The sequence below is a fragment of the Capricornis sumatraensis genome, chromosome 10, assembly GCF_032405125.1.
Source record: "Capricornis sumatraensis isolate serow.1 chromosome 10, serow.2, whole genome shotgun sequence".
Classification (NCBI taxonomy): domain Eukaryota; kingdom Metazoa; phylum Chordata; class Mammalia; order Artiodactyla; family Bovidae; genus Capricornis; species Capricornis sumatraensis.
The window spans coordinates 60,947,666-60,972,748 of record NC_091078.1 but is presented as its reverse complement, the minus strand read 5'-3'; the positions used below and the strand labels follow the sequence as shown (position 1 = coordinate 60,972,748).

The window sequence follows — 25,083 nt, the reverse complement described above, 5'->3', positions numbered from 1 at the left end:
TCTCTGCCTCCAGCCCTCCCACGAACTTGAGCCCCGTCTGTCACACCGCGTGCTGATGACTGTCTGCATTTAGACACTCTCCCAGATAGCTTAAAATGTATAGCCCATGCAGACCCCTCCTTCCCTTCAACTGCCCCGGGTCCTGGGCTTGTCATTTGAGTGTACCAGTCAAGGGGGCCTGGTGAGTCTTCTGCTGACGAGCCCCCCAGTGATTCGTGGAGGTGCAGCCGCACTGCTCTCCCGCATACTCCAGTCTCCCTGCTGACTTGCCTGCACTTGCACACTTGTTCACTCCCCCCACCGCAGACAGAGAAGTCTGATGGAGTCATCGCGTTCATGCCTTCAGCGCCGCCTCACTCCTCTGCCAGGTTATGCAGCCCCTATGTCATTTGGCTTCCTGTTGCCTCTGCAGCCCCTCTCTCCTCAGTAACCCCAGCCCTTTGTGTGTGTATCTTCTCTCTGGAAACACGTCAGCCCCCTTCTCCTTGCCGAGATAATTCCTCCTCATCCATTGGGTCTCTGCTCAAATTCACTTCCTTCAGGGAACCCTCTCTGACCTAGTGAAAGTTGGGATTCCTGCTGGTCCACGTGCCCCTGGTCCCAGTGTAGACCCAGCAGTAATACTCCCACGTGGCAACGTTGTGGCCTGTCTTTACTCATCTACCCACCTAGACTGGGAGCCAGAACATCTGCTCTTTTGCTGCAGTGTTAAGGACACTAGTCGTGAACAGAGGGAATGAACCCAGGGCTGCTTCCCTTCTGGCTTTTGGTGGTGTCTGGGGCCAGTGAAGAATGCTCAGCTGTGTGGCTTGTGGAGGCTCCTCAAGAGCATGACCCTAGAGCTGTTCTGTGGGAAGTTAAAAGCTTGAAATAAGTAGGTCTACTGGGAACCTGTGCTGAAAATATAATTCCAAAGAAAATGATTTCTCTGCATATGGGCTTTTAAAAGCATTTTTTTAAATAGGGTATTTTTAGGAAAGTAAACTGTAGAGTTGTTGTTCAGTCGCTCAGTCGTGTCTGACTCTTTGTGACCCCATGGACTGCACCACACCAGGGTTCCCTGTCCATCACCAACTCCTGGAGCTTGCTCAAACTCATGTCCATTGGGTCTGTGATGCCATCCAACCATATCCTCTGCTGCCCTCTGCTCCTGCCTTTCCCAGCATCAGGGTCTTTTCCAGTGAGTCAGCCCTTCACATCAGGTGGCCAAAGTACTGGAGCTTCAGCATCTGCCCAATATTCAGGGTTGAATTCCTTTAGGATTGACTGGTTGGATTTCCTTGCAGTCCAAGGGACTCTCAAGAGCTTTCTCCAATTTGAAAGCAGCAAATCTTTGGTGTTCAACCTTCTTTACTGCCCTACTCTCACATCCATACATGACTTCTGGAAAAACCATAGCTTTGACTATATGGACCTTCGTCAGCAAAGTGATGTCTCTGCTTTTAATATGCTGTCTAGGTTTGTTATAGCTTTTCTTTCAAGGAGCAAGCATCTCTTAATTTCATGGCTGCAGTCAGTTCACAGTGATTTTGGGGGTCCAAAAAAAAAAAGTCTGTTACTGTTTCCATTTTTACCCTATCTATATGCCATGAAGTGAAGGCACCAGATTGCCGTGATCTTAATTTTTTGAGGTGAGTTTTAAGCCACCTTTTTCACTCTCCTCTTTCACTTTCATCGAGGCTCTTTTGTTCCTGTTCGCTTTCTGGCATTAAGGTGGTGTCATCTGCATATCTGAGGTTATTGATATTTCTCCCAGCAATCTTGATTCCCGCTTATAATTCATCCAGCCTGGCATTTCACATCATAAACTCTGCGTATTAGTTAAATAAGCAAAATGACAATATACAGCCTTGACATACTCCTTTCCCAATTTTGAACCAGTCCTTTGTTCCATGTCCGGTTCTAACTGTTGCTTCTTGACCTGCAAACATGTTTCTCAGGAGGCAGGTAAGGTGGTCTGGTATTCTCATCTCTTTCAGAACTGTCTACAGTTTGTTGTGATTCATACAGTCAAAGATTTAGCTTAGTCAGTGAAGCAAAAGTAGATGTTTTTCTGAAATTCTCTTTATTTTTCTGTAATCCAACAGACGTTGGCAGTTTGATCTCTAATTCTTCTGCCTTTTCAAAATCCACCTTGTACATCTGGAAGTTCTCAGTTCATGTACTGTTGAAGCCTCAGTTCAGTTCAGTCTGACTGTTTGTGATCCCATGGACTACAGCACTCCAGGCCTCCCTGTCCATCACCAACTCCCAGAGCTTACTCAAACTCACGTCCATTGAGTTGGTGATGCCATCCAACCATCTCCTCCTCTGTCATCCCCTTTTCTGTCTTCAATCTTTCCCAGCATCAGGGTCTTTTCCAATGAGTCAGTTCTTCACATCAGGTGGCCAAAGTATTGGAGTTTCAGCTTCAGCATCAGTCCTTCCAATGAATATTCAGGACTGATTTCCCTTAGGATAGACTGGTTGGATCTCCTTTCAGTCCAAGGGACTCTCAAGAGTCTTCTCCAACACCGCAGTTCAAAAGCATCAATTCTTCAGTGCTCAGCTTTCTTTATAGTCCAACTCTCAATCCATACATGACTGCTGGAAGAACCATAGCTCTGACTAGATGGACCTTTGTTGGCAAAGTAATGTCTCTGCTTTTTAACATGCTGTCTAGGTTGGTCATAGCTTTACAGTATGAAAAGACAAAAAGATAGGACATGTTGAAGCCTAGCTTGAAGGATTTTGAACATTATCTTGCTAGCATGTAAAAGGAGTGCAATTGTGCAGTAGTTTGAACATTCTTTGGCATTGCCCTTCTTTGGGCTTGGAATGAAAACTGAACTTTTCCAGTCCTTTGGCCACTGCTGAGTTTTCCAAATTTAGGATTTGAAATCTCTCGACTGGAATTCCATCATCTCCACTAGCTTTGTTTGTAGTAATACTTTCTAAGGCTCACTTGACTTCATGCTCCAGAACGTCTGGCTGTAGGTGAGTGACCACACCATCATGTTTATCCGAGTCATTAAGACCTTTTCTGTTTAGTTCTTCTGTGTATTCTCGCCACCTCTTCTTCATCTCTTCTGCTTCTGTTAAGTCCATACCATTTCTGTACTTTATTGTGCCCATCTTTACATGAAATGTTCCCTTGGTATCTCTAATTTTCCTGAAGAGATCTTCAGTCTTTCCCATTCTATTGTTTTCCTGTTTCTTTGCATTTTTCACTTAGGAAGGCTTTCTTATCTCTCCTTGCATTGTCCATTTAAGAAAGCCATCTTATCTCTCCTTGCTATTCTTTGGAACTCTGCTTTCAGATGGGTATATCTTTCGCTTTCTCCTTTGAGTGATTCACTATAGAGAACCCCAAAGGTTGTTGCTATGTAAGTGTGTTAACCATGTTAAAATGACCTCCCATTTTAGCTAGTATTGTCTAATCAATATCAAGTTCTTTTCAATTCAAGAGAGTTTTATGGACATTTCATATGGAAACCCGGAGAAGGCGATGGCACCCCACTCCAGTACTCTTGCCTGGAGAATCCCATGGGCGGAGGAGCCTGGTGGGCTGCAGTCCATGGGGTTGCTAAAGAGTCAGACACGACTGAGCAACTTCACTTTCACTTTTCACTTTCATGCATTGGAGAAGGAAATGGCAACCAACTCCAGTGTTCTTGCGTGGAGAATCCTAGGGATGGGGGAGACTGGTGGGCTGCCGTCTGTGGGGTTGCACAGAGTCGGACATGACTGAAGCGACTTAGCAGCAGCAGCAGCATATGGAAACCATGAGGAGCAAGGTCTGTGGCTGCCTTTCCCGGTCTCCCAGTAGCTGGTCCTGGTTCCCAAAGAAGAGTTGACACATCTCACAAGTCCCCTGTGTGCAAGAGAAAATCTCGGCAGGGTCTTCTTTCTCAGTAATTCCTACTGAGACTCCAAAGAAGAGAAGATGGGGACAGATCTGTTAGGAGAAATGGAACAGGGCCCATGCCTGGATCATCGTGGGGCTCTGGCAACCTGAGGGCACACCACACCATTTATAGAAAATGAGGCGATTTCCTGTCTTAACTCTTCTGCGAAAGAGGTTAAGTCTTACATGAAATTATATCTCAGTAGTCCAGTGGAATGAAATAATGACACAGTATAGCTCTTTCTGAATTATTTATTTCTTATTTGTAGATTATATCCAGGTTCCTGTTAATTCACTTAGTTCAGAATTGCAACACATGATGTCATCTGTTTTATTTCCTTGTTTTCACATGGCAGACACCTAGTCAGTGTCTTCCAATGCCTTTTTTGGTCATGACATTCACATTTTAGAGAAGATTACCCTTCCCTAGTCCACTCCAGACCTCCTGTTAATGCCAGGCAGTCCCTGGCCTGCCCTGGCCTTCTGCCGGTTTTCAAGTCTTTGTATTGAATTATTGCTTGTTCTGGCGTGATGCTGATTTCCTCCATTATTTCATACTTCTCCCAGGAGATATCCACATGTTATTTATCCTTCATCCCTCATTTGAAAATATCACAGTAAAGAAATCACTTATTTTTTTTTAACCGTCTTTTCTGCTAATTATTCAGTGCAACATATCTTACAGGCTGTTCCCTCTCCTTCACTGATTTTCTTCATGCCTAATACTTACCTTGAATTTTTATTTTACGGCCTTTGATATTTACTAATTCATGCCATCATCAAAGAGGCAACTTTATTCTTACGACCATTCGGGTTTCTGTGGGTGCTGACCCTGGGTCACAAGATGATGGCAGCATTAGAGAAACACTGAGTCGAGGCTGCGTGTCTGAGCAGCAGACTTAGCCGAGGAAGCGGTCCCTGCTGGCTTATTTCTGCAGAGAAAGGAGCATGATCACAAACCTCATATGATTATTTTAGAGAACCTCTCTATGGCGTTGGTAGAGAAGAGAAATAAAATAGCTAGGTTCTAAGTTTCTCATGTTATAAAGGGAGAGGACATACTCTGTCTGTATTCTGCCTCACAATATGTGGAGTCTGCAGCATAAAGTAGTACATTAGTCAGTCAGCTCATCAATACTTATTGATTGTCATTCCATGAAAGACACTGGACCAGACACTATTGGGGAAGCAGAGGATTCCAGGCCCCTGCTATTTAAGGCGCATGCATGTTTCATGTAACTCAGCCTGAAGCACAGCACAGAGGAGGGTGTGGTTGCACAAAGAGAAACATTTGACTGTACATGGGGCACCCTAAATACACTGGGAATTAAGACACAAGTAGAAAAACGCATTTTGTGGTAGACTTTTTAGAACAAACTTTATTTTTCATTGAGCCTAGCATATGGTATCATTTTAAGGGAATAACTGATTTTAAAAGAAGAAAGCACAGTCAGTCAGTAACGATTCAGTGGCCACAGTAGGGTGAATTAAATATAAGTTAAGGACCTGGTTGATCTGTGATTCATCACAGGCCAGTAGTTAGAAGTGACCCAAGGTTAATGAGCAGGATTGCAGTGCTAGTTTGTCTCCTTGCCCACATGGTCCAGTGTGTCCCGGCAACGTGTGCTCTTTCTTCTTTTCAGCACATGCTCCTGGCTTTGAAGTTCATCCTTGCATTTGCCATACCTGATAAGCCACGGCATATCCAGATGAAACTGGCCAGATTGGAATTTGAATCTTTGGAGGCACTCAAGCAGCAGGTAAGGGCAGCTGTCCTGAAAATAAGAATGTATTTCTTTAGCAAATGCCAGGAGACATAAATCGGAGAATTGCTGCTCAGCGCTTCCTGCAACCTTGAAGTTAACCAGTTTAAGTAAGTATAGAAGGTTCCAGTTGATTTTCTTTATAATTTGCTTTTGGATATAGTTGACTAACTATGTTGCATTCATTTCAGGTGCACAGCAAAGTGATTCAGTTATACATGCACATGCATCTGTTCTTTCTCAAATTCTTTAAGTTCTTGCAGAATATTGAGCACACCTCCCTGTGCTACGCAGTATAGGTCCCTGTTGGTTATGTATTTCAAATATAGTAATGAACATATTTCAGTCCCAAACTCCCTGTTCACCCCTCTCCCCATACCTTTCCCTTTGGGAACCGTCAGTTTGTTTTCTACAGCTATGAGTCTTTTTCTCGTTTTTACAAATAAGTTCACTTGAATCTTTTTTTTTTTTTTTAGATTACACATATAAGTGATACCACATGATATTTGTCTTTGTCTCACTTTCTTCACTCAGAACGATAATCTCCAGGTCAATCCATGTTGCTGCAAGTGGCATTACTTCATTCTTTTTAATGGCTAAGTAATATTCCATTGTGTATGTGTACCTCAACTTCTTTATCCATTCATTTGCCAATGGATGTCTAGGTTGCTTCCATTCCTAGCTACTGTGAGTAGTGCTGCTATGAACACTGGGGTACATGTGTCTTTTTCAGTTGTGGTTTTCTCAGGGTATATGCCCAGCAGTGGGATTGTTGGGTCATGTGGTGATTTCATTCCTAGTTTTTAAAGGAATCTCCATACCGTCTTCCATAGTGGCTGTATCATTTTGCATTCCCACCAGCAGTGCAAGAGGGTTCCCTTTTCTCCACACCCTTTCCAGCATTTATTGTTTGTAGATTTTTCAATGATGGTCATTCTGACCCGTGTGAGGTAGTAATACCTCATTGTTGTTTTGACTTGCATGTCTCTAATAACGAGCGATGTTGAACACCTTTTCATGCGTTTATTAGCCATCCGTACGTCTTCTTTGGAGAAATGTTTGTTTCAGCCTTCTGCCCACTCCTTGACTGGGTTGTTTGTTTTTCTGGTATTGAGCCGAATGAGCTGCTTATGTGTTTTGGAGATTAATCCTTGGTCAGTTGTTTCATTTGCTATTATTTTCTCTCATTCTGAGGGTTGGCTAATAATAATCTGGTCTGATCAGTCAGACCGGAAGAAAATTTAAATATTTGATACTTCTGTTCACAGGAAATTTTAAAGTCTTCTGAAGTTTCCATTTTGTGCATAAAATTATTATAGCAAAGTATTAAAAAGTGATTGATAAAGACTTTCAAGCAAAAAAATATTTGATTAGGGTAAGATTCTTTGGAAGAAGTGAAAAGAAAATAGTACTTCAAGGAAGGAGAAAAGGAAAAACAAAATTTTTACTTATCATTAGGAGTATATTTGTGTCTCTTGAATGGATGATGGTGGATATCACATCACTATAATGTTAAGCATTTCTTGGATATCTTTAAAAGAGTGACCTTAGAGTTTACTTTTAAAATGTCAATATTCACAGTATGCTAGAAAATATATTTTGCAGCTATTTTAATTTATGATGAAATATTAGATGTCAGCTTAAAATTGTATGGGAGGGCATTTGGCACTCAAAACTTTTAGGGGTGATGTAAGCAGAAATTGTTTTAATTGAACAGCATTATCTATGGAAGAGTTTTGGTAAATCATGTTTCTCCACCGATTCCATTTCTAGTGAAGTTTTATAGACTGGGGCAGGCTGGCTGTGTACACACCTTTCCTCCAGGTCAAGGAGGTCTTATTTCATGTTAGTTAAGGTTTCTTCTCCTCTCACTTAGGGTTTTACCCTGCCGTGAATTTGTTCTAAAAAGCAAAGGGTCTTTCTCAATGCTGGAGGTGACTAGCACATTTCATGTTACTAAACATACTTACCTGAAAGTCCTACTTCAGATCTGTCATATTTGCTTTGGAGGGGTTGATGGATATTAGTGTTACTATGGATGTGACTAAGTAATGTCCCCAGTCCTCTCGGCTCCTGGATTCATCTTCAGATACTCCCTGAGCTAAGCTGAGTCACGTCAGTCGTGTCCGACTCTGTGCACCCCCACAGACGGCAGCCCACCAGGCTCCCCCGTCCCTGGGATTCTCCAGGCAAGAACACTGGAGTGGGCTGCCATTTCCTTCTCCATGAAAATATTCCATAATTGAATTTCAGTAACTCTTAAACATTCCACAAAATTTCCTAAGAACCTGTGAGAGTATAATGCCTGGCAGTCCTCTCTAAATACTCCCTAGCTGACAGTAAAAAAAGTCCAAGATGAGTTTGGTTTATGCTCATCTTCACTGAGAAGTGAAACATTACCCTAAAGTCTGTCTATTTTTTTAAAAGATGAAAAACTCTAAGTGGTTTTAAGTCTCTCTGAGGTCTTCTCTCCAGAGGGCATAGACATGATCCTCTGATTGACAGCCCTCGGAAAACGTGATTTTGGTGTTGATTTTACTGTTAGGTCTCTGGAGGAACAGAGAGATCCAGGAGGTGCTGGCTCCGTGTGTGTGTGCGTGCACGTGCTCAGTTGTGCCCCACTCTTTGCAGTCCCACGGACTGTAGCCCTCCAGGCTCCTCTGTCCTTTGGGATCTTTCTGACCCAAGGATTGAACCCCCACCTCCTGCGTCTCCTGCGTCGGCAGGATGGATTCTTTACCACTGAGCCACCTGGGAAGCCTGTTGACTCAGTATATGTATCAAATGCCTCCGTAGAAGGTGTTCTGGCTTGCCCTGGAGGTGACCTAATTTGTGCAGATGCAGCTCCAGTGTCTTGGATCCAAGTAGGGAGAGAGCCATGTTGAGTACTTGTGGTTTCCTAGGGCCTTGACTGCAAACCCAGGAAAAGCATCCTTCCCCTCACCTCCCAGCCCTGCTGGTTTTCGTTAAAATTATAATCTGAGACTAAAAACCATCCAGAGTACAACCTGGGCAGAAGGTCCTCTCTTGCTGTCTTGTCTCTCTGGCCCAGGGCTTCGCTGTGTGGCTGACGCCGCTGCCTGGGTCACCCAAGCTCACGCTGCTGCAGTTGGAGACAAGGATTTCCATCACGTTTCCTTGTTAGTCTCACTGTGCAGAGGTTCTGAAAGGCCATAGGTGTGGAAGGTCACCCATTTTCTGCTTTTCAAAAACTAATTCAGTGGCATATCTTTAGTTTACTTGCCCAACTAGTGTCATTTCTAGGATATAGAGTTTTTCTTTTTCTTTTTCACTCTGATGTTTACCTGTGTGTTTTGTAAACAAGTGGAGCTTCACCTCACTGGGCTCTTCCCGTGGACTAAAGGCAGAGAGGAGGGCTTCTGCCATATCTTCTGGTCATTTGGGCCCTGATCAGAAGTGGAGTTATGGAAAACATATTTAAGAATAAGTCTCATTAATGCCTAGCCTGTCCCCAGACTCTTTCACTGTCAAGTGACCAGAAATTGACAACAGACTTGTCAATAGGAAAGATTATTCATGAATAATTAGTATATTGTGTTTAACTTATATTTGAATTGCTACTTTTCTCTTCCATTTCCATTCTATGGACAAAACATGATTGAGAAATTTAAGTCATTGGACAGTTCTTTTTTTTATAAAGTTTATTTATTTTATTTTTGGCTGTGCTAGGTCTTTCTTGCTGCACAGACTCTAGTTGTGGAGAGCAGGCCCTACTCTGTAATTGTAGTGTGCGGGGTTCTCATTCCAGTGGCTTCTCTCATTGTTGAGCATGGACGCTCGGGTGCACGGGCTTCAGTGGTTGCCGCATGTGGGCTCAGCAGTTGCAGCTCTCAGATTCTGGAGCACGGGGTCAATAGTTGTGGCACACAGGCTTCATTGCTCTGTAGAAGGCGGGGTCTATATGGATCAGAGATCAAACCTGTGTCTCCTGCACTGGCAGGCAGATTCTTTACCACTGAGCCACCAGGGAAGCCCTGGAAAGTTCTTACATTGGGCTGTACATCTTGAAAGTAAAACTTTCAAAACTGCACGTGTTAGGAATTCCCTGGTGGTCCAGTGGTTAGGACTCCGAGCTTTCACTGCCTAGGGTTCAGCCCCTGGTAGGATAACTAAGATCCTGAAAGCTGTGTGGTGCAGCAAAAACAAACAAACAAACATATTTTTAGGCATCACACCATGAAGATTCTGTTCCCCTAAATCTAAGGTGGACCCAGATTACTTACATTTAAAAGACCCTTCCTATTGCTCCAGGAACCCTCTGCTCAACCCCGGCCCTCAGCAAAGCTGTATCCCAAGTACCATCAGGTGAATAATGCTGCTGCTGCTAAGTCGCTTCAGTTGTGTCTGACTCTGTGCGACCCCATAGACGGCAGCCCACCAGGCTCCCCTGTCCTTGGGATTCTCCAGGCAAGAACACTGGAGTGGGTTGCCATTTCCTCCTCCAATGCATAAAAGTGAAAAGTGAAAGTGAAGTTGCTTAGCTGTATCCGACTCTTAGTGACCTCGTGGACTGCAGCCTACCAGGCTCCTCCGTCCATGGGATTTTCCAGGCAATAGTACTGGAGTGGGGTGCCATTGCCTTCTCCACAGGTGAATGTTGAGAAGGAGCAAATTCTGAGTCAGGTTCTGCCCCAGGAATAAGTCAGGTAGCATATTCACACCTTAGATTTTTGTTTTATAAAATAAAAGGCTGGACTCATGGTCCAGAAATGTGCATGTTTTAGCCAACACCCAAGTGATTCCAGTGTGGGAGATGTGAACCCACCAGGGGACCCACTGTGCTCTATGGACCTGGCTGTTCCTCCAGCTCATGGGATAGGGGCTGCAGGGAGTAGGAGAGTGTGCGTGGAGAAGAAGGGTACCCAGAGCAGTTCTTTTCTCAGCATCAGATAGGAAACTGTGGCATTTCTAAATACATAAGCAAATGAGATATACTTGAAGGTGAGAGGCAAACTGGGGAAAATAAAATTGTTTGCTTTGCAAAGGGCATCTTGAAATGATTAGACTTCAGTTGGTGAGACCTTTACAGAGAATTCTAGACAGTAAATATCAGCCTAGTGATGCCCTTTTATTTCTTTTCAAATTGATGTATTCAACTCTCAGTAATTTTTAAGATCCAGTTAAAAATAGAAAGAAGTCTTATCCAGGTACCGTTTGCTCCCTGGCTGGCCTGGAGCACAAGGACACAACATCCTCAGTACAGTCATCCTTCTGGGCAGACCGCCCTCTCAGGAGCCGAGCGCCCGCGGAAAACCTGGGAGCTGGTCCAGTGGAGCCTCTGAGAAAGAGAACAGCCTCAGAAATCAGTTGAAAGAACAAATAAGGACTTGAAGAAGATGCCACGATGTGAAGTATGGCCCTCCAGGGTTCTAACCAGATGTGAGACCTTGACCAGCTGGCCTTCTGGGCCAGCCTGCGTGAAGTACATTTTTGTTTTCTAGGGTTAACTGTATTTAAGCCATTTCTGACATTTCCCAGGAGCTTCTGAACTTTCCTTTCCCTGCCTGTTTATGCTTTCAAGGTGTGGAAGCGAGATCTGCATTCTTAATGGAAAGTTAAGAGTTTCACAACATAGAATGAGGATGTTAAAGTATTTGACAATTGGATACATAATCACGTATTAGTCTGCCAACGTGTTGTTCAGAAGGGATTACTGAATCCAGATAAAGAATTGGCTGCTGAGGAGCCAGTTGTGGAGGCAGTTGGTGCCGAAGCCTCCATCATTGGGGAGGGGACGGTCCATTTCCCTGGGCACCGAGTCAGCCCCAGCTTCATGAGCCCAAGCGACCTAAAGGTAAACTGAAGTCCACAGTTCCAGCAGACCCCTCTGAGCTGGCTTCTCCCTCTCTCCCACGTCAGGAGTTTGTCTCACAGCCTTGTGCAGCTTCGGGACAAGTGGGTTGACCCCCTGTTTTGGAGTCTCCACAGATGGTCCTCGCACACACGGGCAGAGTGGGGCAGCAGTGACACAGTGTGAGACGCCCATGTGAAGCAGGGCAGTGGCAGGGAGACGCGCTTGGTGATGGAGGAGGACCACCTCAGGCTTGGGTGCCCTGACTCACCGGGCAAACCAGGAGTGAAACGGTGCCGTGAAACCAGAGGGAATGGCGAGTCAATTCCACCTTTGCAGCAGCCCCGCCTGTTTTCATGATAAGCACAGCCGGGCAGTGACCACGACCAAGGGTGGTAGCAGACAGCAAGCAATGGGAGGACAGCTGAGCCGGGCACTCTCCTAAGCCTTCCACATGGGCCACGACTCCCAATAGCAGCGCTTGGAGGTGGGGTCTGTTAGCCATTTGCACTTGATTTTTCACATGGTACATTGTTCTCTAATTCATAACTTATAACTGTCTTCAAAGTAACTAGTGCACTAACAAACACTGGCTCATGTACCTCTTATTGAGACCCCAGAGTAGGTCTCCTCTTACTTTTGGGTCTCACAGAGTCACACTGCTCATGGATCCCCAAGCACCCTACCTGTATCGTAACCCTGAACACCCAGGGACCCCAGCCACCGCCAGCTGCTCAGACCCTCCCTCCCCGGAGAGCCCCCTCTGGCATGTGACAGAGGGGCCTGCCGCCCACTTTTGTGTATCTACCCCTCAGCCCTTGGCCAGGTGATGCCTTTCATACCCAAGTCCCCTCAGCCAGCTCTGACTAAATCTCCACTTAATCAAACTGAGTTTGTTGACTCATACGTAGTTCAGAAGCTAATACATTAGGTAAATGACAAATGATGTCCTTGGACAAAAAAAGAGGAATCTTAAAATAGGTGCTCGGGCAAAAATGGAAACAGTTAGGTCATATGCCTTTCTGGGATCACTGGGGAAGGGAATACATTCTGAGGAATTACATGAGAGCACTTTAGAAGGACTCCATGCCTAGCCTTGATGAAGCCCAAATCCTACTTTTTCTGAAAGGACTGACTATGGTTGATATCAGTAAAAAGGGTAGCTCCCAAAGAGACCATAAAATAACCCTGTACACCAAGCCAGATAGAATTCTAAAGTAGTTTGTACTTGACTCTGGAATAATCCTGTCCCTACCTCTGTTGGTTAGGGTTTTTTTTTTTTTTCCCCTCTGCAGTTTTTGCTCTGACTGAAGAAAAAAACAGTTTAAAGTGCATGAAGGCATCCAGACACTAGAATAAGATGCTTCGCGAAAGCCCAAGAAAGCCTCTGATCATTTCTGTCTCCCTAGTAAACAATCTATATAAATTGCTACTTACTCTCATTTCCTAGTCCTCTGGGAAAAATTTAACATTTGTATATTTAATTATTCCCCCAGATGTAAAAGACATGGCTAAATCAAAACCAGATTTATTTTTTCTTCTGGAAATTACTGAGTAAGCCATGAAACAGAATAAAATGTAGCATCTTCCTAGTCACCATATGAGTTGATGAGCCGCAGTGAGGGCAGAAAGGGCCTGGAAGCAGAGATTCCTCCACAGAGAAGGGCCTCAGGTTCACTGTACTGTGGAACAGTGATGCCCTGTGCTTTGGACCATATGTCGTGAAAATATGTCTGTGTTTGTAAAGAAAAAAATTCACCCTATCATAAATTATTCTAGAAATTTCAGAATGCTTAAAACTGTATGTTTAAAAAGAAAAGAAAGATGTTTTCTGGTGAGGTATTAAAAGTTCTTAGAGTTCCAGTCTCAGCTTTTATACTAGATTAGTAATTATACTGCCTTGAGGGCCCCCATGTGTGAGAGCAGGTCTTCCTTCTCCACATAAATGCATGGGCTGTTAGGAATGCATCTAGTATGCTTTTTTTTTTTAACCAAATGTTCTAAGATGTATTTTTTTAAAAATGTATTAGAGTATAATTGCTTTACAGTGTTCTGTTATTTTCAGCTGTACAGCAAAGTGAATCAGTTATATGCAGACATATATTCCCTCTTTCTTGGATTTCCTTCCCATGTAGGTCACCAGGAGCACTGAGTAGGGTTCCGTGTGCCATACAGTAGGTTCTCAATGCTGCTGCTGCTGAGTCACTTCAGTCATGTCCGACTCTGTGTGACCCCATAGACGGCAGCCCACCAGGCTCCTCTGTCCCTGGGCTTCTCCAGGTAAGAACGCTGGAGTGGATTGCCATTTCCTTCTCCAAGGTTCTCATTAGTTATCCTTTTTATACGTAGTAGCGTATGTATGTCATTCCCAATCTCCCAGTTCATCTCACCTTGCTTCCCCCTTCTTGGTGACCATATGTTTGTTCTCTACATCTCTGTCTTATTTCTGCTTTGCACATAGGTTAATTTGTACCATTTTTCTAGATTCCACATATATGCCTGAATACACAATATTTGTTTTTCTCTTTCTGACTTACTTCCCTTCTAGGTCCTACTTCACTTCTAGGTCCATCCACATCCCTGCAAATGGTACAGTTCTATTCCTTCTTGTGGCTAAGAAATATGCCATTGTGTCTATGTACCACACCTTCTTTATCCATCCCTCTGTTGATGGACATTTAGGCTGCTTCCATGTCCTGGCTGTTGTAAACAGAGCTGCAGTATACACTGGGGTGCATGTGTCTTTCTGAATTATGATTTTCTCCAGGTATGGCCCAGGACTGGGATTGCTGGGCCATATGGTAGTTCTAGTTTTAGTTTTTGAAGGAACCTCCATACTGTTCTCCATAGTGATTGCATCAATTACATTCCCACCAACAGTGTAAGAGGGTTCCCTTTTCTCCACACCCTCTGCAGTATTTATTGTTTATAGTTATTTTTGATGATGGTTATTCTGACTGGAGTGAGGTGATATCTTGTAATTTTGATTTGCGTTTCTCTAATAATTAGTGATGTTAAGCATGTTTTCATGTGCCTTTTGGCCATCTGTATGTCTTCTTTGGAGAAATATCTATTTAGGTCTTTACCCATTTTTTGATTGGTTTGTTTGTTTGTTTTTGATATTAAGCTGCATGAGCTCTTTGTGTATTTTAGAGATGTATCCTTTGTCCATTGCTTCATTTGCAAATATTTTCTCCCATTCTGTGGGTTGTCTTTCTTCTTGTTTATGGTTTTCTTTGCTGTGCAAAAGCTTTTAAGTCTCATTAGGTCCGATTTGTTTGTTTTTGTTTTTATGTTTTGTCATTCTAGAAACTGGATCAGAAAAGATCTTGCCACTATTTACGTAAAAGAGTGTTCTGTTTATGTATTCCTCTAAGAGTTACATAAGAGTGTCCAGACTTACATTTAGGTCTTTAATCCATTTTTGAGTTTACTTCTGTTTATGATGTTAGAGAGTGTTCTAATTTCATTCTTTTACATGTAGCTATCCAGTTTTCCCAGCACCGCATGTGGAAGAGACTATCTTTTCTCCCCTATATGCTCTTGCCTCTCTCATCATAGATTAGGTGACCAAAGATGTGTGGGTTTATCTCTGGGCCTTCTATCCTGTTCCCTTAAAGGATATTTCTGGGTTTTGTGCCAGTACCGTACTGTCTTTATTACTATAGCTTTGTTGTTCTAAGATATTAAAAGACTGTATTATTGGCTTCATTAAGATCAAAGATATATTTCTGTGACTACCAGACTAGAAGCATCTTAGAGACAGGATTACTTCAGACACAGAATTCACATCTGTTGAATGAATGAGTCAATAATTAGATGATGGGCCACAGCCTCATCCCTTTGTGCCTTTTTCTGTTATTAAATTGTAGTCCTTTGGCTTTGAAGTTGCCCTCTGTGTGTTAGATTTGGGATTTAGGAAATCATCATTGAGTTCTTACTGTGTCAGGAAGCCACAGGCTTTTTAAAAAATTACTTTTGTTTTTAATTACTAGTAAACTGTTAAAATGGAAAACCTGTTTTTAAAGATAATAAATAGTATTATTTTGCATGGATTTTCAATGCTACAGAACCTCAGGGATATGATTGAATATCGTATCATATAGGGAATGTAAACCTGAGATTGGGCTGGAAATACAGTGATTGAGAGCCTTGGAAATTGAGCCTTTTAAGTAAATCCCTAAGAGCAGGATATATAGTGATTTGCTTCTTTCTCCTAAGAATAGAATGCAGAAAACAGGAAATATTTAGATTTAAGGACTTCCTGAAATATTTAACTAAAGAAAGGTAGCCATTTCCTGTTGATAACAGCTCTAAGAATATAAGTAGTTAATTCTACCGAATCCATAATAAGTCAAAATTAAAGTACAGACATTAAAATTCAGCAGCAAATGTCAAGGACATGGTATGGTCAAAGCACAAAAATGTGGAGCATCAGAAAGTCCCTTAACTCATATGAATGTCAAATGGCCTTATTGAAAAGCCCATAGAAAAGACCCTGTCCCAAAGGCTGACTGTATGGCCTAAGGAAAGGATCATTAGCCACGGTGGTTACCTTCCAAAGTGGTCTCCAGTGACCCCTGCCTCCTGGTGTCTATACCCTGGGAGTCCCCACCAACCCTCCACTCTGGTTGGTCTGTGTATAATCAGTAGACTACTGCCGAAGTGTTGGTATGTCTCTTCTGGGGCTAGGTCATAAGACAGACATTGTGGCTTCTGCCTTCTCCCTCGTGGGTCATTTGCTTTTGGGAAGTTAGCTGCCATGTTATGAGAACACTCTACATTAAGTAGGTCATCCAGAGGACACAACTGCTAGTTGGCCCCGAGGTGGATGTAGGCAGTCGAGGCTCCTCAGCCCTCCCCCGTCTGCCCACCATTCCCACACTGGGAGTGGTTTCAAAGACGCAGCCTTGAGGGAGTCATGTCTTGTGCCTGTGACCGAACCCAGTGAAAGCTTTTATATTAACTTTTAAGGTTTTGGTGGGTGGATGCAGAGATCTGCGTATCTTGCAGCCACCCAAGACAAGCCTTGTACATAATTTCTTTTGTTTATTAGAACTTCCCCCTAGCAGTCTGGAGTGGTCTTCCCCTTTCTTTGGTCTCTTTTTGCCCGCCATGTAAGGGGGCCAGTCATCTGGGGGATTCCTGAGGTTGCAGACCAACCCTCAGGCCACCAGTGGAGAGGCCCACATGACGAGGAACGTGATTGACCACCAGTAGCCATGTGAACGAACCATCTTGGAAGCACATAGTCTAATCCAGGGGTTGGCAGACTTTTTCTATAAAAATATAGTAAATAGTTTAGGTGTGTGGGCCATAGAGTCTCTCTTGAACCTACTCAGTCCTGCTGTTATAGAGCAAAAGCTGCCATGCCCAGTATGTGTTCCAATAAAACTTTATTTACAAGAACAGGCAGTAGGCCAGATTTGGCCTGAGGACTGCAGCTTATCACCCCTCCTGTAGCCTGTCAAGCCTTCAGAAGACTGCAGTCACTGCCTGTGTTATGACTGAAGCTTCCTGAGAGTCCCTGAGCCAGAGCCACCCAGCTGCTTCCAGATTCTTGAGAATAAATACTTAATGTTTAAGCCACTAAGTTTTGAAGTATTTTGTCACACAATAGTAGATAACTAATGCAATAATAGGTAACTAATCCAGGAAAGGAGGCTGGCTGACAGATGAACCAAGCTTGGCTGTGAGTTGATAACTATTGAAGCTAGGTGGTGGGTAGGTCCATAGAGGTTCATTATATTATTATCTCTACTTCTGTGTAATAAAAGGTTAAAAGGAACCCAAAAAAAAAAAAACAGGAAAAGAAACTACTAGAGAATTATCTAAAGTCAGAGCGTCAATAAATCCTGATGCTTGTGCTGCTCACCCATGTGTCTGGCTCTGAACCCTGTGTTCTCTTGGCCCCTCTTCTAGCAAAGCCTCGGCTGTTTGCCTGTATTTTTCCATCGATTCATTGCCACATTAATACTTTCAACTTAATATCCAAGACAGTTCTTTGAACTTTGATGCCATTGCTGCTGTTGAACCATCTTTGGGGCTTTTCCACTTCTTTATCCCTCTACACTGTTGTTGCTGTTCAATCACTAAGTTGTGTCTGACCCTTTGCGACCCTGCGGACTGTAGCCCTCCAGGCTCCTCTGTCTCCTCTGTCCATGGAGTGTTTTCCAGGCATGAGTACTAGAGTGGGTTGTCATTTCCTTCTCCAGGGGACCTTCCTGGACGAGGGAACGAACCTACGTCTCCTGCTTTGGCAGGCATATTCTCTACCTCTGAGCCACCTGGGAAGCCCCTCTTTACACTGTAGACTGTAAAAAACAGTCATTACCAAGAGATGGAGCCCTGTTCAAAGATCTACAGAGTCCAGCCTTGATGTGACCTGGGGTATAATAATAGTTTACATTTTTACTGATCTTGGCTCTCAGGAGGATACTAGCAAATCCAATACCTTAATGAATTCTTACACAGCCTGGGACGGGAGGTCTGGTGGGTTTCACTCTAGCATTTTATGGATGAGAAATTTGGAGACTCGGAGTTTAAATGGCCTTCCCTGGTGGCTCAGACGGTAATGAAATCAACTACAATGCAGGAGACCTGGGTTCGATCCTTGGGTCGGGAAGATCTGCTGGAGATGGGAGTGGCTACCCACTCTGGTGTTCAGCAGGGTCCAGAATCTAGCCCCTGGTCCAGTGCTCTTTCTTCCTCCCTTACCACCTCTCCCGGGCTTGAGGAGAAGCAGGTAGAATTTGACTTCAAATGAAATGACTGTGAAATACCTCACACAGTGCTTGGCACATAGGTTCTCAATCAGTGTGTTTACATTCCCTTTAAAACACCTTTGAAATTGGAAATCACCTTGACAGGGTTTTAATTGGCAATATAAATGATAGTGTGTTCATTGTTAGGTGCATGAAATAGATGTTTGAAATAACCTATCTTTTGATTGATGGCACTGATCCCGAAAAGGGTTCTTGTGTTTGATTCAGAGAACAGGTCTGGATTATCCTGCCCTTGTAGTTCCCCAGGACAATCATGAAATAAGATTTAGTGTTAGGTTTTGAACAGCTCATGCTTTCTGTACACTTAACCAAATGTCCTTGGTGATGACATTTACAAATGAGATACAACTTTGAGAACAGGCGAAGAAGGTAGTGGGAGAGCAGAGAGCAAAATGCCAAATGTGAAAAAATGCCTCTGAATGCCAAAACTCAGTTCACCAGGGCATCATCTCTTTCCTTTTTTCTTTCAGAGATCTGTTTAAATAATGTTGTGTGTTCCTATCCTTAGCATGTGGTTAGGAGGAGATGAATTTTTCCATCAAACATTTTTGAGTTTTCATTTCTTTCCTTCCTATTGGTGGCAGTCCTTTTAGATAAAGTCTACAAGGCACTTACTACTGACCAGGTAACTTTGTTATCAGGGCTATAGCTTTATATCCTTCATTCTTCCCCCAACCCTAAAGCAAATTTGGGGAAAAAAATCTCATTTGTTTGGAATCTTATATTGTTATTTTATTTGTTATTTTGAATCTTAAGTTTCTCTCCAGTTCTTCATTCAGGTTGCTTGAAGCAGTGTTTTTGTGGTAGATTTGCAGCTTCTTTTGTTTAAGTTGTTTTGGGAAAAAAATGATAATCATATTTTAAATTTGCAAGTCTGGTTTTAGTCATAGGCACGAGAGAAAAATGAGCTGCCAAATGTCTGGAAAACACAACTCCAACCTCCTCTACTTTCACATGTGATAAATACTGCTTTGAGTAGAGACAGAAAAATCCAGATTGGTTTTTTTTAACCTGCTTGGACTAATGGATTCACCATTTTTTAAGGTATGTTGTAGAAAACCATTTGCAAAAACTTGAATCTGGTTTATTTAAACTGTATGCAGGATAGCGTGCACAAATCATTTCTGTGAAAATGATCTATGATTAAACAATTACAATCAGAACAGTTTACTAAGGAATTGTAATTCTCACAGTCTACCGAAACACTGACCTTAAAGGAAGTGTGTAGATCCTCTGAGAATGTACATTGTGCCAGGAACTGGGTGGGTGGTTTGCAAGTGGCTTTTGGCATCAGGTACAGGTGTCTCAGGAATTCCAGCTTTACCATTACTGAGTAACTGTGAACAAGTTCCAAAACCTCTCTGGGCCTCAGTTTCACCCTCTGTAAAATGGGCATAATGTCAGGAACAAACACATGGGGTAAGCAAGCAGATGGAGGCACAAATCAGAGCCTCTAAATCTGTGGCTTTTCTACTGTTTTCTACCACAGAACAAATGGGTATAAAGAACAGACTTTTTTGAAAATTGGAGTACAGTTGCTTTACAATGTTGTGTTAGTTTCTGCTGTGCAGTGAAGTGATCAGCTATATGTATGCATATATCCCATCCCTCTTGAGCCCCCCTCCCATCCTAGCCCTCTAGGTTGTCACAGAACACGAGGCTGAGCCCCGTGTGGTTTGCAGCAGGTTCCCACTAGCTGTCTGTTTTACACATGGTAGTGGTCAGACGTCCCAGTTTCCCAATTCATCCCACCCTCCCCTTCCTGCTCTGTGTCCATTCTCTACATCTGCGTCTCTATTCCTGCCCTGCAAATAGGTTCTTCTGTACCATTTTTCTAGATTCCACCTATATGTGTTAATACATGATGCTTGCTTTGCTCTTTCTGATGTACTTTACTCTGTATGACAGACTCTGGGTCCATATACATCTCTAAAAATGATCCAATTTTGTTCCTTTTTATGACTGAATAATATTCCATTATATATATGTACCACATCTTCTTTACCCATTCCTTTATCCATTATCCATTCTATATCCATGTTAATGGACATCTGAGTTGTTTCCATGTCTTGGCTATTGTACAGAGTGTTGCAGTGAACATTGGGAGCTATGTATAATTTTTACTTATGGTTTTCTCAGGGTAGGTAACAGACGTCTCAGTGGAGTGCCACAAGAAACTTTTGGCCACTAGGAAGTAAAGTCCTCCTTTTAGTAGTCCATCTATGGAGAGCCTGCCGAAGAGAAATAACTACTTACTTTGAAAATTGCCCTGCTTTCTGGCAATGAGCAGTCTTGGATCCCTCCAAGCCCTGGGATTCCTTAAAAATTGTTGCTGTCCAGCTGTATTTTAACCCCTAACAAGCCCTCTTGAAATGCTAATCAAGCAAAATTAATTTGGACTTCAAGTGGATTCTAAAAGTGAAGAGTGGTGGCAGGTCTCCAGACGGCAGCCCTTCCTTCAGAAATCACAGTGGGGGTCTTGATGGATGGTTCTTCTTGGGCTCGTGCTTGGAAGTCTTTGCTCATTCAGTGGCAGAATTCACTGAGTGGTAGAAATGAATTAGAGCCTAGAGTTCGTCGTAAGAATAATGATATTAATTCACCATGAGAGAGCTGAGCCTCAGGTATGAAATTCTATAGAATCTTTGTGTGCAAGTCAGTCACTGCTCTCCTTTCTTTTGCCCCCTCCTCCCACTCCTCATCTTTATCTCTTCTTTCTTTTTCAGTTTTCCAGGAAAGGAGAAGGACAGAGTAGCCACTCTGAATTTGTTGATGTCCGAAAGCCTTCCTCTTAACGTTCATTCTTTGTCTTTGGGTTACTAGCTGGATCCTCTTTTTTTGGCTTCATTTCCTTTTAGCAAATTATCCTGTTTTTCCTTCTATTTATCTTTGCAGGGGCTCGTGCATCCCTTTTGTTCTGCTGTTTCTGTCTTTCAACCTCCCAGGAATTAGTCTCACACCCTTTCCAGGGATGAGCTCAGGCCCAGAGGTCTGTGCTGCCAGCCAGCCTTCCTGCTATGAAGCTGTTGAGGAGTATGTCCCTCACAAGGCCTGGCTTCTCTGAATGGTTGTGGTGGAGGGGGGCGGTGTTGTGTGGTTGGGGGCTTCAGAGCCCTGCCCTTTCAGCTGCAAGTGGCCCACGCTGGCCAGGCGGGCTGGGTGAAGCCCTCTCAGTGCCACTAATCCCTGCGGGTGCCCCAGGGGACACACAGGCTGCTTTCCTGGTAAGAGCAGGTGAGGTGAAAATGGATCTGATTCAGACCCTGCTGTCAGGGATGCAGCCCTGCCACCCACTTAATTGCCTGTTCTCTGAAGAAAATGCTCTGCCTCCATGGGTGATTGTAAAATTTTTCACTTGTAAGGGTTGCCCCACTAGATGCAAACAAGGAACGTGCCTTTAACTGAACTGGAACCAGAAAGGTTCACACATTCTAGGGTGGAGAAAACTCTCTGTTCATCCTCTCCTGTGGCCTCTTTTATAGTCAGACGTAGGCACAGAAAAGTGGAAAGTAGGACTGAACAGGAAACAAAAAGTGGAGCGTTTGAGGTCTCCCCCAGCTGTGGCCTCCAGACGTATCTGGACTGTTGTAATCCCAAGTACAGGCTGTCTTTGTGGCTCTATCATAGCCAAGATTTTGTTTGAGATCATAGTGCGCATCATTTTCATTGTTCAAACAAGGCAGGGAATAAAGGCCATTGTTTGCCTTGTGTATGGTTTCTTTCATTTGATCAAAAGGGAGTACTCTCTCTGACTGAGAAGTGGTACTGGAACGCTTCGCTATAAAGATGAGCATTTGATTGAGAAGGGCCGAGGGCCATCCAGAGTGGGAACCGGGCGCGCCACAGGGCTGGCTGCTAAGTGGGCTGGTGCCTCAGCCATTGCCTATTGTCAGCCACTGTCAGCAGTCACACCGGGGACGACGGTGCCACCAGGGGTCTGGGCTGACAGCTCTCATGACCTCCTTTCCACGTTCTCTTACAACTCTCTGCTCTGGCATTTCCGATTTGCCACATTTTTGCCCACCATTCTTCAGCCTTCTTCAGATTCCCATTTGAGCCCTGTGTTCTTGGTTAGAGGGTGGATGAGTGATAACTAGTTAGTATCACTATCTAGTATAACTAGTTAGTATCACCAGCTCATTGATACTAGTATAACTAGTTAACTAGTACTAGTATAGTACTCTAGTATAACTAGTTAGTGTCACTGAGTTAGTATTACTAACTCGGAGGGCAGAGTGGGTTTGGTTTTCATTCATGTGTGCTTGTGTGACCGGGTTGTTTTTCCACCCCTGGCTTCAGGAATCTTAAATTTAAGTCATGAGCTTGTGACAGTTCAGATGTGTCTGTTATTTGGACTTGTCAGTTTAAAATACATGCACGTGAGAATTCCCTGGTAGTCCAGTTGTCAGGACTTGGCACTTTCACTTCTGAGAGTGCAGGTTCAATCCAGAGTTGGGGAACTAAGGTCCCACAGGCTGCACAGTGTGGCCTAAAAAAAAAAAGATATTAAAAAAATGAATAAAATACGTGTACACATCACCCTTCTAGTACCTGGGCCTATGCTGTAGACAGACGCAGGGCACTCAAATCAAACAGTTTCACTGTAGAGAGAAAACATCGAAGTTCCTGAGAGTTAATTACATCTTAACACAGTGGCAGTCTTGGGAAGAAGTCTGCCACTTCCCAAATCTTGGGAAGAAATGGTTGGTTAGCCCATAAATAATCCCCTTGAAACTAAGTTTTCTGAGAAGCAGTGACTCGACTCCAGGATGCTCTCATTCCTGGCGCTGCAGTACAGATGGAGGTATCTTTCAATGGGCCTCCACGAGGCGTGAAGCCTCCTGCTTGTTTGCAGCCCAGGCATACACTTTCCACTGTTCTGGGCACCGTGACGATGGCATCACTCCATAGAGTCAGGACGAACGGGAGCCTCATGGAGACTCCCACCAGCCTGCTCTCTGAGTTACTTCAAGTGTGTTTCCATCGATTTGATTAGGGGACAAAGAACCAAAGGAAAATAGAATGTCTTTTCAAAACAGCTCCACTCCTCTGCCAGCCCCCTGGGCTTCCTTCATCAGAGACATCAGTGTTTGCTTTCAGACACACAGAGTCAAGAGTCTTCAGCTGGAAGACAGTGGCCGAAATCAGTATGATCTGCTTTTGAAGGAATGTGAATGGGGAGGCAAGTTTCCCTCATGGGAAAATTACAAGACACCAAGGTGGTATGAAGTGTGGCACCAGAGTGGGCTGGGTTGCCCTCTGATCCCTTGTGTAGCACCCAGTGCATCCTGGATTAATATGTCAGTCAGATGGCATCGGAGCCTGTCCAGTTATTCAGCACCAGCTCTCTTCCAGGGTAACTACATTCATGTGTAATAGCAAATCACAGCGCTTATTGCCAAGGCCGTAGATGTGACAGTTGAGGTAATCATTAGTTTTCAGTGCACACACCAGAACCTCGTCATGGAATGTTTTTTATAGGTGAACCAGTGAGGAAGGTGTTAGCTTCTATCTGTCATATCCCCAGAACTGCGATCATTTATCAAGAGTTATCAGAGGAAAGTGATCCTTCAGACCGCTTGCGGTCATATTCTCCACCTGGAAACGGTCACAGAAAACATCTTTTTCGCAAGTATAGCACCGTTGTAGTCAGAGTAGATGTCCTAATGCAGCTCAGTGCAGAGGGCTGGCGCAGATTTCTCTGCCTGTTCAGTTGGGTGAGGCTAATAGGATGCAGTGGGCTTGGAAATGTTCCTGTCTCCATTAGTCTTAGAAAAGGTACATTGTGCTTCCTTACGGATTTTAAGAGCACATCAAAAATAGTTTACTATACTGCCGGCTTAGAATGTCTATGTTTTTTTTTAAGAAAATTTAAATGCAGAAGGACTCAGAATATTGCAGCCATAGAATGTTTCATTACCATCTAGGTAATGGAATTCAAGTAGTATCGCCCAGCAGAATCAGATAAGGGGCCAGCAAGAAGATATTAATATTTTAAAATATATTTTAAAATGACAGTAATACTATGTATTTGAAATTACTTGGAGGGAAAATCTTGATATAACTTTGTAGTAAATACAGTTGAAAACCACAACTTGTGCAACATTCTCATTCCCTTTGTTTTTACCTTTTTCTCAATATATGCTAAATATGGAAGTCTTTGTGAGGCAGGAAAAGGTTAGATCATCTCACAGAGTGGAATATATTTTATTGTTCATTTTCCAAAGCAAATAGTGTGGTGGTATCCCAGCTTCTCATCTAACACAAATGAAGGACACAAATCACTCTATTCCTCCTTTCAATCTTCTTCTCAAAGGATGGATCCTCAGGGGTAATAATGCTGACAACAAATAATATTCGTATGTAATGTAAAAAGTTGTAAAAAGTCAGCCCCCACTTAAAGATACTTAGCTTTGATAGTGCTTTTTGTTAACACGACATTCACCCTGCGTACGAGATACAAATTATATGGGTTAGTTGGTTTTGATCTGACTCAGTTTAGTAATGTTGTATGCATATGCTCTTGAATGGTTTTCTTGTTTGTTATTAAGTGTTCTTCTATTGTATATTAAAATCAACTGGTAAAATTCCTTCTCTTTCCCGGCAGCAGTTAATGAAAAGTAACACAAACTATGTTTTGTATCTGAGGAAACAGGATTCTGAAAGATACAGATGCTCAACTACAGAGGAAGTAAGAGTGGTGCTTCCTCTTTTTGCTGGTGGCCTCAGCCCCAGCTGTTCCATGTCTAGTCCTCTCCCATGGATGCTGGCCATCTGGGCACTGGTGGTGGTGATGTGTGTGTTTAAATCGGCATCATCAGATAGTGCTGAATACTT

At 43.3% G+C, this 25,083-nt stretch overlaps 1 protein-coding gene across 1 annotated transcript in view; it reads left to right on the top strand.

Moving 5' to 3' along the window:
• The window catches only part of ANO10 (anoctamin 10), a 219,882-nt gene that overhangs the window by 160,298 nt on the left and 34,501 nt on the right, over positions 1 to 25,083 (top strand). Inside the window, exon 12 of the mRNA XM_068982198.1 lies at positions 5,530 to 5,646. Coding sequence (XP_068838299.1) covers positions 5,530 to 5,646 — 117 coding nt within the window. The remainder of the gene's footprint in view (positions 1 to 5,529; positions 5,647 to 25,083) is intronic.